The 16,224-nt window shown below is 41.8% G+C and overlaps 2 protein-coding genes across 2 annotated transcripts in view; one reads left to right on the top strand and one right to left on the bottom strand.

Moving 5' to 3' along the window:
* Nucleotides 1-8,748: 8,748 nt before the first annotated feature.
* On the bottom strand, nt 8,749-16,157 carry LOC129667679 (translation initiation factor IF-2-like). The gene is made up of 3 exons (XM_055595344.1): nt 15,440-16,157; nt 12,578-12,658; nt 8,749-11,607 (listed from the first exon to the last, which is right to left on the bottom strand). The coding sequence occupies exon 1, from the start codon at nt 16,123-16,125 to the stop codon at nt 15,526-15,528; it is 600 nt and encodes a 199-aa protein (XP_055451319.1). The 5' UTR covers nt 16,126-16,157; the 3' UTR covers nt 8,749-11,607; nt 12,578-12,658; nt 15,440-15,525.
* The window catches only part of Fut8 (fucosyltransferase 8), a 230,500-nt gene continuing 229,848 nt past the window's right edge, over nt 15,573-16,224 (top strand). The window contains exon 1 of the mRNA XM_055595342.1: nt 15,573-15,653. The gene's annotated coding sequence lies outside the window, so the exon portion shown is untranslated. The remainder of the gene's footprint in view (nt 15,654-16,224) is intronic.

The raw sequence follows: 16,224 nt of genomic DNA, 5'->3' as shown, positions 1-16,224 counted from the left end.
AAACAATTATTTATGTATCAGCATCCATCTCTTACGTCACACTTTTGCTTTCCAAGAAAGGGGTAGTGCTTCATTTGGTGCAGCATTTTGCAGGTAACAGGCACTCAGTACCCACTGAATGAGTTTCATTGCATCCTCATGTTATCATTTCTCAGCCCTAATCAAGGAGATTCATGTGTTTTTATACACCATAGTGTATAAACTAGTTTTCGTAAGTTTCCCTTTTGTCCTGCTTCCATTTCTTGCTTCATCATCCCCCCTACTCTTTACTCACATTTCTTGGGCTAGACTCCTAAGTGCAGCTCACCAACAAATTGTTGGGAATGTTGCTATAACCAGTCCTGGTAATGATTTAAAACTTGCTAGCTTTATTCCATAATCTGAGTGGTGCATATAAAAAGTCTTTCTTTAATTTATGCATGCACTAAGCTTAAAAATGAAGTCAAAGAACTCAATGTTTCATTCTCCATTGGACTTAAACTCGTCTTCAAATGGAAGTTATGCTTGGCTTAATATGCTTTGCATATAGAAAAGCTGGTGTGCTGCTACTATCTTTTATAAATGCCAATAGCAATTGCAGCTCGCATATTTTTACCATGAATACACTGTTCTATATTGCTAGTTTGGATTCACAAATTTTATGTGGCTTTGGAGTTTTTATATTAAAAGGACTATTTTTAAACCCCCCTAGAATATCATTTTATATACTCATGGTGTTCATAATGACAGAAAAATGGGAAAATTATAATTCTCATAGCAGTTTTGAGTCTTCATATTAAACATTGTGGTCTATTATCTGAAGTTCAACCTGGGTCTTTTAAAGCATTCGCCCCCACCTCTACTCACTACACTTGTGCTTTCCTTACTTTCTCTCACATATATTGAGCACAGTTACAATTACTCAGTTAATTTTGCCTAGTAGTTTTGTTATCAGAGGCTTTATCTGTGTCTGTTTACTTTGCTGTGTTTTCTCACTCACTATGGACGGCCGTTCCCTGCTTTTCACATACCAGGTAAAAATGGTTTTATCACATTTCACGTACAGTACATTTCATATTTTTGGAAGCTGTTTTTGTTAACTTGTTTTTTTTTGTTTGCCTTTTGAAATTTCCTCTAGTTATTATTTATTTATTTATTTATTTATTGTGTGGCTAGGCGTGTGCATGTCATTGCACATATTATGGAGGTCAGAGGACAACCCACAGGAATCTGTCCTCTTTTTCCACCATGTAGATCAGGCAATCATCGAACTCTGGCTGTTAGGCTTGGTGGCAGGCACCTTTTCCCTTGGGTCATCTCCGCAGCCCTCCTTTAAATGTTTTTGAGTCATGTTCTAGGATAAAAGGAAAGGGTTGGATCATTTCAAGGCTTGCACTTGAACTCTGATAGAAGCAGAACAATTAGTGCGGGACTAATTTGGTCTCATGAGGCAATAGCTTACTGAGCATGGAGTCCAAAGTTTTACTGTATCATGAGGTTTTTCCATGTGGGCTGTTGGGAATAAAAACTGTGTTGCTGTGGTACTGCCAGGGATTTCTCCTCTTGGGTGACTTTCTTCTGGGTCTCAGATAGTTTCCTAACACATGCGTCTGACTAGTAGGTAGCTGAAGGCCCTGAAAATATGTAAAACTCTCCTTTGCTTCCTCCAAATTCAACCTGCCTCAGCCTCTTTGTATTTTCAACCCCTTGTTTTAGGAGACAGTTATTCCTCCTGCTGTCATCTTTAAGAGAATGACTTTTAGACGTAGCCTGTGGTCCTGTGAATGTCTGACATACCTCAGTGAAACTGAGCCAAGTATTCTCTGGAAGACAGGAGAGAGAGAGAGAGAGAGAGAGAGAGAGAGAGAGAGAGAGAGGAGAGATTTCAAAGCATATGTGTGAGGCCAAAATTATAAAGCCATGGCTCATTATGCAAGTCAGAAAAAAAGTGCTAGGATTTGCTATTATGCATGCCCAAGGCATTTTCTTCTGAAGCTTTTATCTGCTTTAAAATTTCTGGTGCTGTTGCTGATTTTGAATTCCTGAAATGTCAACGTAGCAAATGGGTAGTCAGTACATGAAAGATGCCTCCGAGACGCAGTCAGCCAGCAAAAGGATACGAAGAATAAGTAAGATCCCCGACTTCAAGAGGCTTATTTTGTCATACGAGAGGTTTATTGTGTAGAAACCACTATGACACATGAAAACAGGAAGGGAAACATTGCTGACGGGGGGCGGGGTGCTTTCTCAAATGGCGGTGTACGGGGCAGATTATCTGTGGGTCTCCCCTCTGCCCTAGTGTGAGCCATAAATACAAGACACAGTAAGGAAGAGGCCACTTCTTGAGTGTTCGGACGTAGCAAACAAAAAGACAGGGCACCTAGTTATAGATGATTTCCCCAAAGCAACAAATAACTTTTTAGCTTAGGTTATATCCCACGAAATATTTGTGACATACTAAATCAACAAAAAACAACCAACCAAATAAACAGAAAAACAATTCACCATTTCCTCGACAGTCAGGTTTAATTGGACGTATTTTTCCTGGCAGTCCTGACCGCCATGCAGAGTAGAGGCTGACAGATAATATATGGTTGTCTTTCCCTCATTTGGTCCCTTCAAGCATCCAACGATGGGTGAGAACATCACTGAATTCTCTGTAACGCAGAGCCGGAATCGAGGTGTCTGCTGACGTGAACAAGGCAAGATTCCCCCATTCTTACATCGGATGGGAATTTGGCTTTTTAATTGGGATGTAAAAGGTAGGATTGCTCAGAAAAGGTGGGAGGGTTTGAGGAGAGTCTGAGCTGTGGAAATTATAGAATAAATGACAAGCTAGGTCCAGATGCAACAGAGAGCACAGGAGTGCGGGGACAGAGACAATGATTGTGCTGCTGCCGAATGAGTTTTGGAGAGGCTGGGAGGCTTTTGTGCAGGCCTGAAGCCCTGAAGGCATTTCCTGGTGAGAGCTGTGCATTTCTGATACTAGCCTGTAGACCCTTTAGATATTACAAAGGGGAAACAGAATGGAGACAGGGTGATCAAATGAGAGGGCCGCCGCTGGCCTGCTGCTAGTTCACATGGATGTGTTTAGATAAGAAAACACATTCTCTATGAGCATGCAGATGGGGCACATGGCTTATTTGATTATTCCAGAGACTGAAATAATTTGCTCCCCATTAATTCTTTGTCCCATCTTAGTAGGTATTTAACACTAGTGACTTAGTACAATATGCATTTATTTCTTGCCACTGTCACAGTTAGGCATATAGAGTGACTCTTTTTTTCTAGCGGACACTTACAGATCCAGGCCACCTCTTTGTTTTGGCAGGACCATCTAGAATATGTAATTTTCAAGGTCATCAGATCAGGAAAAGGCAAGGTTGGAGGTTTTTGCAGTTGTTCTCTGACCAGGCTAGGAAATAATTCTCATCACATCTGCCCCATATCCCTTTGGGCAGATTTTAGTTTCAACATGACTACCAAGGAAAGTGAGGAATTATGAAGCGTAGTGACTTGTACTGCTCTGTGGCAAGAAAGTACTGAAATGATGGTTCTTAACCTCCCTAATGCTGCAACCCTTAAGTGAGGTTCCTTATGTTGTGGTGACACCCAATCATAAAATTATCATAAAATTATTTTCACTTCTACTTCATAGCTGCAACTTTTGCTGCCATTGAGAATTTTAATGTAAATGTCTGACATGCAGAATACCTGACAGATGACTCCTGTGAAAGCGTCTGTTGGCCCCCACAGGGCCGTGCCCCACAGGCTGAGAACCATTGTACCAGAAGCTAACTCTAGCAGTTGGAAAAATATGCAGAAAACTTTGAAGAAATACTACACTAAATCCAATGTTGACTTTGACCGTAAGGAAAGCTCAGCGTCCATCCATTATCTCATATGAAGTTCTGTAGAGATTTCTAACAGTTTGGAAAATTATATATCATAATAGGAGAGATTTCCGCTCAACCAATTTCTCAGGCTTGTCTATCAAACCACAGTGACTCTGTAGAGAGCCACTTAAAAGTATGCAGATGTCCAAGGTAGCATTCTCCTATACAAATTATCCAACCGTATCATCAAGTGATATGTGATGATTATACCGTATATCCTAGGTCTTTTGCTGGGAAAAGTAGTAAGTGGTGATTGGGAGACAGTGAAGAAAAAATAAAACAAAATCCACCCTACTACAAAATCATAAGCACTTGGGTGCAATCCTTTCTGTTCTCTCCTTCAGGCCAGCCCAGGACCCGAGCCCATGTATGGTGCTGCCCATAAGCAGGGGCCTTCCCATCCCAGTTAACCCAACCTAGAAACTCTCTTACAGACATACCCAGAAGTTTGCCTCCTTTGTGATTCTGCATCCTGTCAGTTTGACAATGTTAACTATTAAATGATCACCAGACATGAAGGCATTCTTTGAATACTCAAAATAACACTGTATGAACCCAGGCAGCTGGCTGATGGGAATCTTGCCATATTGGTAGTTTGATATAAGGACAAGGACACTTTAAGTAGGATATAAGGTCATGAGGAACCATAACCACACAGACTTTAAATAAACATTCTAGAGTCATCTTTTAAGTGTTCACCTGTCCTAGGCTCTTCAGGAAAATTGATGTTATAAATATTATATTTGGTTGTTAGATCATCCCCCTTTGATGAAGAAAGGTCAATACAGCCATATCTGCATGAAAGAGCTGGCAAATATATTCATTGCAAGTTATGGAGAAAATCTATCTAATCAAGCACTTTTTTCCTCCTTAGAGGCACATGAAATATTAAAAAATGAAAGGACTGCACAGATTATTTTATTAGGTACTTATTCTTAAAATGAGGAATATTCTATAAAAGGAAAGACAGTTAATTGGCTCTCTTCTTTTATTTAGGAATGTGGGCATAAGTATATATAATGTTCTCTATGATGTTTAAAAATAACCATTAACAGCTATTAGGACTTCCTTGGAAACCACTTTCAGGATTTAGCATGTCAAGATTTCTTTTTCTTATTTAAATCATTTCTGTTGCGATAAAATCTACCTTGTTTATTCAGTCATGTGTTCATTCAATAGCCTGTAAGTATCTCCCATAGGCCAACAGTATTCTAGACCCTAGGGATTCAATAGTGAATCTACCTGATTATGAGTGTTTGCTCTGATACTTTTCTTTTTGGTAAATGAAATGTATTAGAAGATTCCTTATGTCCATGACCATAGCTGCTACTGAAAGGGCAGCTGCCAGTGCCTTGAAGTAGTTTGGGCAGAGGCCAGGGGACCTACAATGTAGCTTAGCAGAAAGAAATGTGCAAGCCCAAGATTTCTTTCTATGGAGAATTTAAACCAAGAAACTATCCCAGTTTTCAAATTAACATGTGTCTATTGTTAGGAGGCAGATAAAATTATAAAGAATCTGAAATAAGCAAAAAGGTTCTAAAAGGCAGAATAAAGAATGCAAATGACTGGGCTGACAAGATGGCTCATGAGTAGAGAGAGCTTACAGTGTGAGCCTAAATATGTGAGTTCGGACCCCAGAACCCAAGCAAAATGTTGAGCACTCTTGTTTATGTCTGTAGTTTCAGTTCTGAGAGGCAGAGAGACAGGGGGATCCTGTGGGCTCATTGGTCAGACAGTCTAGTTCATTTGGTGAGCTTTGGGTTCAGTGCAACCCTGTCTCAAAGGTTGCAAAGAGCATTTGAGGAAGACAGCCACAGTTAACTCTGACACATACACACACACACACACACACACACACACACACACACACACACACGAGCCAGCCAAGCACACATGTTTACACTTGAAAAAAAAAAAAAAAGAAGGATGAGTCCTATCTTGGCACACATCTCTAAACATAGCAGTTGGGAAGCTAAGGTAGGAGGACCATGAGTCTCAGGTTATCCTGGGCTACATAGCAAAATACTATCTCAATAAAATAAAACAGCACAATATAAACTAAAGCAGCATAGCGAATAAAAGGAATGGAAACGAGTTGGCATGGCGAGGAGGGGAAAAACAGAAATAACATGGATCACAGGAGAAACATATATCTGAGGCATGTTGTGGATTGCCTTAGTATCTGATTGAGTTTCAGTCTCAAGTAGATGGTGTTTTCGTTGTTGTACTTTTAAGATACTCACACCCTAACCCTTTGAAATAAGCATCTCTTAGTTCCTTGCATTTAAAGAGATCAAGTTAACTGTATGATTTTCTTAGCCAATTAACATGAGGTACAAGAGACAAAATACAAAATGTAGGGTTTAAAAAAATTTTCTTTGTTTGATGTTGTTCTAGGAATTGAACATAGAGCTAGGGCCTGTATACTAAGCATGTATTTAGTCACTGAGCTATGTCCCCACCCGAGGAGTGGACTTTAAACTAAACGATCAGCTTTGAAATAAATAAAAGTTAGTCCCACTTGACCTCTATCTGTATGGATTTACAAGTTTGCCTGTAAGTCAGACCAGCAGCTTACAGGCTGTTGTTTTGGGGACCTTTACTCCTTGTTTTAAATATCAACAATTGTGTTTGAACATTACCCCAGAACTGAAATAACATTCAGCCTTTGATCTAGGAAAGCTTGTCAGTCACTTATTTCTTTCACTCTTTTGGATTGTTTTTGTGTTATCTTGATTTTGGAGTTTAGATCAGATAGCAACCATGTCCACAAAGGCTTGCCGCGGCTTAGTGTTTTGCAGATAATGGTTAACATTTATCGTGCACCGCTTCTGTGAGTAAGAGCCTTGAATTAGTAACTCTAATAGTCACAAAAACTCTTTGAGGTAGATAGTATAATTACTCCCATTTTACGGAGATGGAAGCACAAAACAGAGAGGGTAAAAAAAAATTGTTTTAATAGAGTTGTAGCTATTAAATGATGAAGCCAAGATCCAAATATAATCAGAATCTACATTCTGAATTACAACTTTATACAGGCTTGTTTCCATGGAAACCATACAAGATCCTGACTAACCAGAGGTTATATTCTTGTTCCTGCTGGAAGCTATACTGCAATGGAAATGAACTCCTTCACTAAATATGCTATGTATGATCAAGACAAGCAGACAGCATCTTTGCCTTCAAGAGGGCCTTCTAGCTTTTCAGTCTTCTAGCAATTTGGTCAGAGTTAGTATTTTTCCTTAGAATCTAATATTCCTTCAGATGAATTCAAAGATTTTTGTTTTCAAATAGAAATTTACTTAGTGCCTTTTTTTATTTTTCAAAAGTTACAACTTTGTTACACATGAAGTGTTGGATTTCATCACAACATTTTCCTGTGTGTTTGTCATTATACTTCTCCTGATTCACTTTCCTCTCCCACCACCCTTTTCCAACTGGCTTGATTGCCTCTTGCTGGAGAATTTGTAAGATGTAAAGCTGAACAAACACTGGAACATTGGTGACACCAGAGAGGTTTATTCCTCCTGGGGCAAGTATTGTGGTCAGTTCTTAATTTTGGCTGGAACCTATTAATTTTTACCTTGAACCTATTCTATCCTTCTGAGTCCATGTCCTTATTTTTTGGTTTTTAATCCTTAAATGTGGATGTAGAAAGTGATGGTCTTCGTTGCATTTCTTTCAAGAATTTTTCTGACTTGCTTTCATTTTTGTAATATGCTAATGATCCAGCTTAATATAATTTATCAAATCACAATGACACTGCACCAATTGTATCAGGATTAGGTTCATTGCAGTATAACAGTAAAAGCTGTATGTTAGGGGCTTAGGTAGTGTCACATTTATTTCTTTTTCATATTAAATAATAGGGTGAACAGTCCAAGATTGGCACAGAGGGTCCACAAAGTTGTTGGGGATCCTACTCCTCTTAACTCACTATTACTCTCTGTGTAGACAATGACTCTCTCCCACCTATACCACGGGCCGAGAAGGTTTCTGACACCATATCTTGACTTAGGTAAGAGGATGGAGAAAAGGGACAGACTGGTCTCTCTCTTCCTTTTTAAGAAAATTTAAAAATATAGGTCCCATACATCATACCTGGCTAGATTTCAATAGCCAGAATTTGATTCGATGGCCACTTTTTCTGCAAAGGAAACCGAGAAGTAAGATTTTAGTTGTTTTAACAGGAATATGTAGAAATGAAGGTTTGTAACGTGAGATGATAAATATAGAGAGATAATTTGAAGTCTGCTACAGGTACCTTACATGTGTTTCATGATCTATAAAAAAATCACCGGTGATATTCATTGGATAGTGTCATTAATGAACATAAAACCAATTAAGGATTTTTTTCTGTTTTTTTTTTTTTAAATTTCACTTTATAGTACTGTGTTGTGCCTAAAATTGGTGCCTAAAATAAACATATGTGGAAACATCTTAGGCAAAATGGAGAACATACTGGAGGGTACAAAAACACTCTAGGAAGAGACAAATGTACACAGACATGCAGAAATTTAACCGCTGCTCACAAAGCCTGGAAATGAGGATTTGAGTGTAAAACCCTGCAAGTTAGTTGTCTCTTTTGCTTCTCTCTTTTCACTGACTTTATTCTGTTGGTGCAGAACAGTTTTATTCACTTGGTAAACAGCACATTCAGTAACATCTTTTAGCTTTGATATCTAGTGAGGCCCGAGACCTCTCTTCCAAGTCTAAAAGTCCTGAAGGAAAAGCTTCATTGGGTCTCTTTGGACAGGTGCCCACCTCTTGCCCGGTGAACTATGGCCAGGGACAGTCAGCAGTAACTTGGATGCCTTGATGCTTGATGTTGCCATGATGGAGAAATATTGGGGGGGGGGAAGCCAGCTTTTTTTTTTTTTTTTTTTTTTTGTGGGTATTGGCCACAAATCACACATAATTAAAAAGTGTCTACACATATGATGTAAGAATATAGGTTGGTGGTTCAAGCTAAATGGTTAATGAGGATGTAGACAAAATTAGTCACCGATAAACTTGTTTAACAAGGCTGTATTGTAAATAAGGCTTACTGTTTGTTAGCTTGGTGCTTGATGCTTTTTAATATATTGAGTTATTACCTCTTTTGTAGCTCTATAAACTTGTTATTATCCCTTTTCACAGATGGAAAAATCTGAATTTAGGATTAAATTCAGGCTATGTATATTATTTATATTTGGGCTTTGTGTATGGGTGTGTCATGGGGTGATAGATTCATGTGCTTGTGCCCATGAACAGTCGTGCAGAATCCACAGGAAGATGTTGGATGTCTTCCTCCATTCCTTTCTGTCCTTCCCTAGGGACAGGGTCTCCTCCCTGAATCTGAATTTGGTGTTTCAAGTAAGCTGGGGGGCCACCTTGCTTGTCTTGGTTCTCTTTATTGGGGTTATAGACATGGGCTGCCATGTCTGACTCTCCGTTTTAAAATACAGGCCCTGGCGACTGAACTCTGGTTCTAGTGCTTGCACCACATATTCTCTTAGCCACCAAGGAATATATATATACTCCTAAATATAAGCCATTGAGTTTGTACAATGTTATTTGCATATATGTTTTCAGGACTAATTGTTTGGCACTGGACAGCCAAGTGGTATGCTCCACTCTGGGGAACAAATCCACCTCTGTCACCCACAGATTTCCTCAATTGCCTGTAGTTCTTTGTGTAGGGTTGAAGTCTCACGGGCCTCTCCCCTGTCTACCTTGGCATGACCTTTGTTGTCATCCTTGTTCAGTTCCCACTTGGTGTAGTTTCTGATGTTATTAAAGACACAATCTCACAGCAACCCCCCTGATCCTTTGGCTCTTACAGTCTTTCCAGTCCCTTTTCCACAGTGTTCCTTGAGCCATAGATATGGGACTGTTGGATAGATGTACCCATCAGGACTGGATTCTACAACTTTGCATAGTGATTGGTTGTGGTATTCTGTAGTAGTATCCATCTTTTGCGAACAGACGTTTCCTTGGCGATAAGTGAAGGCTACAATTATCTGTGGGTACACGATCAAATGTTTATAGGGTGTGACGATGGATTATGCTAGCTTAGTAAATTAGTGGTTATAGCGTCTCCTCCAATAACCATGACTTCATTAGCCTTGGGCAGCTGGCTAGGTTTCCACTACCGGGCATGTTTTTCCTCTTGTTGAGTGGGTGGTAAAGTACAATTAGAGAGCTGTTGGTTACCACCAAATTATTCATGCCACTACTGCACCCTTATTGTGCCATGCTGGTCATTGACGTGGTTCACAGGCATCAATAGTTGAGCAGGACTGTTGCTTTCCTCCCTCCTCTGGAAGCTTGCATGCCTACTGGTAATGCGAAAGCTAATCCTCATGGAGGAGTCCTTCAAGTCAGTTCCAGCTCAGGGGCCTCTGGTCCCTGTTTCTGAAGTGCACGATGTTTTTAGCAATAGCAACTTACCTTCCATCTCTGCTCCCAGACAACCAAGGACAACAGCAATAGGCTATATGCTTGGGGGGTCTCAAGGACAGCCCTTACTGACAACTCAAGAGGCCTTCTTATGTCTAGTATTGGGATTTTTGTTACCTGGTATTTGACTCTTAGAGAGAGCACCATTAGCTTAGACAGTCTTTTTTTTTTTTCTTCTTCTTTCCTTTTTTGTTCTGAGACAGGGTTTCTCTGTGTAGCCCTGGTTGCCCTGGAACTCATTCTGTAACATCTGGCCTCAAACTCAGAGACCCATCTGCTTCTGCCTCCTGAGTGCTGAGATTAAAGGTATGTATCACCACCACCTGACCTGACAGTCCAATTTTCTAATGAAAGCTATCAGTTGTTCTTTTTCAACCCTCACATCTGCCATAATGAAGCTGGGTGAATTTGATACATCTTGTAATCTCCAGTCTTACTCTCTTCATCTAAAATGACTGGATTAAATTACTTTCTTCCATTTATCAATTGAGATATTTCAGAAGGCAGTAATGAAAGCTAATGTTTTAAAATTTTCCAGTGCATACTATATTTCTGAAAAGTACTTTTGAACTAATAACCCTTTGTTGAAAACGATGATGAAATTAAATACATACAAAATGAAGTTTCTACCTACAAGAGTTATAAGGGAACAAACAAATGGCATTATCATTTTGCAGAATCAAGAGTTCAGAAACAACAGCCTTCTCAAGTGGTATGACCCTCAGCTCAATTGTATTTTCCAGAGTTTTCCTGTCTCGCTGTCATCTTTAGTGTGTTCATTTTACAGCCAGTTCAGCTTGCACACTGATGTCCGCAGCACTTTGGTTTATAGGCTGACTTATTCACACCTAGGGGAAAGAGAATCCTCTCTCTGAAGCATGGTCTGAAAGTCGACCTTTTGGTCCAATGGGGCTGGTTTACTCCAGGAATGTAACAATATTGAGATTAATTATAATACTTTGGGACTACTCTGATTCTAGTACAATCTACCTAACATAACTTAGATTCTAGGTCACACTGCAGTAAAAAAAAAAAATAAATAAATAAAAAATACAGCCAAATCTCAGTGCTTTAACATCAAAGGTAGGTAGATCATTTGCTCAAATTGTGTGAAGGAGGTGGATGGGTTGCTTCCTGGGGTCGTTGTTTGCGAGCCTGAGGCAAATGCTTCACCCTCTTCAGCAATCCCAGTCTCACTGCATGTGGAGGTGCATGCTTCTCAGTGCTTGGCAAGGCTAATATGGGCAACTTGGCAAAGTCTTGTCTTAAGGTTCGGATTTGCTGGCGGCACCTGAAACAAACAAACAAACAAACAAACAACAACAAAACACCCCACTGGGCCAGTGAGATGGCTCAGTAGGTAAAGGCACTTGTCACCCAGCCCGATGATCTGAGTTTGATCCTGGGGACCTACCTGATAAAAGGAAAGAGGAAAGAACTGATCTCCCATACACAGGAGTGCTGCTGTGACATGTTGCCACGCAGTAACCACACACACATAGACACACACACACACACACACACACACAAATGTAATAATTTTAAAAACCACCCACACCGATCTTGAGACTAAGCAATAGTAAATACGTTAAGGACTAATACTGATAGATATGCCCAGAAATGACAACACTTCTATTGACCAACAGTGATAGACCCTTGTCTCATGATTTGGCCTAGTGACAAACGGGAGGGATGCTGAGGGCAGGTATAACATTTTTAATGTCTGAAAGGAGAAGGCTAACTGTGGTTCTCTGCTCTACCTCAGTAGAGTCAGGCTGAGGTATTCTGCAGTGGTTATCTAAAAAGCTAGTGAATTAAAACAAAACCAGACCCACAAAACTCTGACTAATAAGAAGGAAACTGGAGTGGACGGCGAATGAATCTACAGTATGAAGTGTATGCGGTTTATACTTGAGGAAGACAGGGCTTCAGCTGCAGAGGCGAGTCATAAGAAGAGAAAGTTGGCCTAGTTTCATCAGCCTTGAAATCAGTCACCTCATCTACTCTCCTGAGGTGGTGATTAGCTTTAGCTTTTTAATGAGGACTTGGCTCAAAAGTGACTTACGCCACTTACTGGATTTGAAGATACAGACTACTTTTTTCATATTTCATTTTTGTAGTCCCTGTTAATGTATCAAATTCAGTTTTAGAACTAGTGATTAACAACCTTTCTAGTATCATTTTTTTTTTAAAAAAATTTATTTTACAGATGAGAAAAGAGGAGGCATCCAATGAATAAATATCATTACTGAAGGGCCCACCTTCTTGTCCGTAGTAGTAACAGTATTATCCTTTGCGTGATTTCCCGCAAAATACATAGGTGAAAAGGCATATGGCAACCACTGTAAAACAACAACAACAAAAAAAATTAAGTTATCAAGAATGTTTCCAGAGCAATGTTAGCTGGTATACATTGGTAGAGATGCAAAAGTTTCTTTCCCTTTTTTTTTTTTTTGAGACTAGGTTTTTCTGTGTTGCCTTGGCTGTCCTGGACTTGCTTTTGTAGACTAGGCTGGCCTGGAACTCACAGAGATCCACCTGCCTATGCTTCCTTGAGTGCTGGGATTACAGGCATGCACTCCGTACCCGGCTGCAAAAGTTTCTACATTACTTGATAAGCAGCTGTTTCTCTATCTCCCGAGAGCCTCATGTACTCCTGAGACCCTATTGACTTCCCCACTGCAGTCACAGAAGGAGGCACCTCAAAGGTTTGATTTGAGAATTAAATGATGGAAGAAAAGAGTTTAGCATGGGGCCTTGTTCTCAGCAACGTTACACCTTCACTGTTATTTTTATTGTAGGCATAATGAAATGGCAGTAAATTTCAAACTGGTTTCTACATGAATGTTCACAACTCAGGAAATATGATAGCATTCAAGTTCATTAACTTTGATCTAGCTAATCTCTCGATAAAATGGACACTCATGTATTTCACTTTCATTGTGATATTTCTCATTATCTAGGAGTTGACTCCTTTCTTGCCTCGCATCCTAGTTCTCCGCAGTTCTAGCTGATGACTAAGAACCGACCCAGGCTGAACCACAGAAAAAAATAATGAGCTGCCAGGGCCCCAACTTAGTACAACGGGTGAAGGACAATGTTCTGAACTTTTTTTTTCTTTCTCTAATGTCTTTTCTGCGATTTTGAGGGTAGGTAAAGACAGGTTCACAACTTCATTTGTTAAGGGAGCAGTGGGGCTGAGGTGGCGCTAATGCAAATCGGAAACCAGGGATTAGAGTCAAAAGTGAGCAGCTGGAGTGAGAAGAGAGAGAGTGAGGAGTTTCAGCCGCAGAGTGGGGAGGCTGTAGACTGTGGAGAAAATGCCCTCCGAAGGTGCTTTCTGTGAGTGACGTGTAGAGCTGTTCAGAGATGCTCTCTCAGAAATTTAACATGGCGAGAGGAAGATTTGAGTCACATAACTCAAATCTTTGGAAAGAATAGAAATGTAGTAACAATTTTTTTTTATAGTGTTGGAAATGGAATCTAGGGCTTGTAGTGAGTTAGACAAGCACTCTCTCTAACTAAGCCTCCCTCTGCATTTTTATGTTTGAATCAATTAATCACTATTATTATTAGTGACAGGGTTTTGCTAGGTATCCAAGGACGGCACTGGGCTCACGAGATACTCCAGGCTAGACCGTAACTCACAACAATCCTCTTGCCTCAGACTTCCCTCCTCAGTGCTGGGATTACAGGCATGGACCACAGTGATTGATTGGTTTAAGACTATATAGTTTTTAAAAGCTGAGACAGTTGTCTGCACTGAAAGAGGCCAGTAAGCATTCCTATTTGAAGTGCATTCTTCAGGAATTCATTACCGGTCTGGAACTAAATGTATAGATTTGATTCTACATGTCAGTTGCTCAGCTTGATACTTCCAGTTCTACATCCGGGGCATATCCTACGGAGGGCTTTGAGAACAGGATTCTGTCACACTGAGCAGAGCTCAGAATTGCTGAAGAACTATTTTCTGACTGTATTCCAGACTGTATTCAGTTTGGTGCTTTCTTATATACTACGCTATTGCTATAAAAATGTACTAAGTTCTTGAGCAATATTTCTAGCCGTTTTTTTTTTTTTTTTTTGATAGGAAGTGGGTGAAGATAAATGCTTATTCCTAGATTTTTAGTGTTTCTTAGGGGAAAATTAAGGCCAGATTAAAGGACCACAGAGTTTCAGGTGAACATAAAGCTTTGAATGTGGAGATTTTCAATCACTGTAAACCATAAAGTGTTAACTAGAAATGGTTCCTCTTTTTCCCTTCAAAGAACATTTAAGTCACACATAATTGTTAAAATATTTTTTAAATGCTGTGTTTAAGCCTCAAAGTAAACATTCCACCTCTAACTCTTTAAAATGTTCTAGGCTGTGGGTGTAGCCCACGGGAAAACACATCCTTACCATACACAAAAAGGAAAATACTTCAGATTTTTGACTGTTGAAACGTTGGCCCTTAATCCATCTAAGTACAGTATAAGCCTAAATTTTGTTTATTTGCAACAACAAAAGAAGGTGACTCATACAGCAGAACTGCAAGTCTCACGGAAGATACTGAGCATCTACACGTTAAATAAATGACTACTGATTTGTCGAATGATGACACCCAAGTTCTCTGGCTAGACCACAATTCTTATATCACCAGAGCGGTTTTGTGTGACCTTCAATAAGTCAGTGCTTCTCCAAGATAATTCAGAGTGCTTTATTTTCATATATTATTTCGAAGACTGACATTAACGCAGTCACTGGTCGGGAAAAGCTTCTCTCGGGTGCAGAGCTGCTGAAGGCACAGGTTCGTTCCCGCCCCCGCCTCTCCAGAAAGCAGTGTCCCTCTTTTTCATTTCAGAAACACAGTTCCCGGTCTAGAATAAATACTGGCAATTTATGAGCGCTATTAGGCAGATTGCATTCTTGGCAGGCAACGACCTCCTTAACGTCTTCTCTGTCTTTCGATACTTAAGCATCTAAAAGGCCTGTCCTGTTGACTCAGAGATGAGCACCCATAGTATATACTAAAATACATCTGTGTGGAGGGCAGCTTTTCCGTCCAGCCACCCCCGCCCGCGCCCTCAGGCTTGGGATCTGGGCCCCCAGGCTACGGGGAAGAGTTCGGCCCGCGAAGCTACCTTCCGGGCCTCTGATTGGCCAGTTCGCACTCCACTCACTGGGCTCCCGGCTCTGATTGGCCCCGGCGGCACCCCTTGGCCCGTGACTACTTTGTGCGCCCGGGCGGCGGGGCCCGGTCCTCCGTCTCAGCTAGCTCGCACCCTGAGCCGGGCTGGGTAGCCCTCCGGCCCGCGGCTCGGCCTCGCGGGCGCCAGGATCTCCCAGTGCGAGCGGGTAGGAAGCAGCCCAGGGAAAAGCCTCCCCCGTCTACTCCCGTACTCAATAAACTTCCGCCTCCGAGGGGCGGAGAGGCCGGGCTTCGAACTCGGGCCCCGCAGGGGGGTCTTTCCCTGCGTTCGGAGCTGGACACAACCCGCGGGCCGGCCCGGTCACCCCGGGCCGCGGAGGCAGCGGTCCCACGGCGTGCTCGCGCCGCAGCGGATGAGCAGCAGCAGCACAGTACCCCGAAAGTAGCGCGGGGCCCGACCGAGCCCCAGGGCGCGGGAAGCGTCCTCCTGCCTCCGGCCCTCGGGTGGCGGAGGGAGGCCTGAGCCTGTGCAGACCGGAGCCCGGGCCGCGCCTGGAACCCGGGTGCCGCCGCGGCCCGGGAATGCTGCAGCGGTGCGGCGCGCCCGCACAGAGGAAGGGGACGGGGCGGAGCCTGTGCACATGCCGGGGTCGCCGGAGGAGGCCCGGGCCGGCGCATGCGCGCCCTCCCCCAGAAGGCCGGGACGCCGAGGGGCGCGCGCCCCTGGCCGCGCGCGTGCGCGCGCCCGGCCGCCCGCTCGCTCCCGTCGGCCCGAGG

Source organism: Psammomys obesus, unplaced genomic scaffold, assembly GCF_907164565.1.
Source record: "Psammomys obesus unplaced genomic scaffold, mPsaObe1.curated_primary_1811, whole genome shotgun sequence".
NCBI classification, from domain to species: domain Eukaryota; kingdom Metazoa; phylum Chordata; class Mammalia; order Rodentia; family Muridae; genus Psammomys; species Psammomys obesus.
Note: the sequence above shows the minus strand (reverse complement) of the source record. Positions and strands in the feature narration are given on the sequence as shown.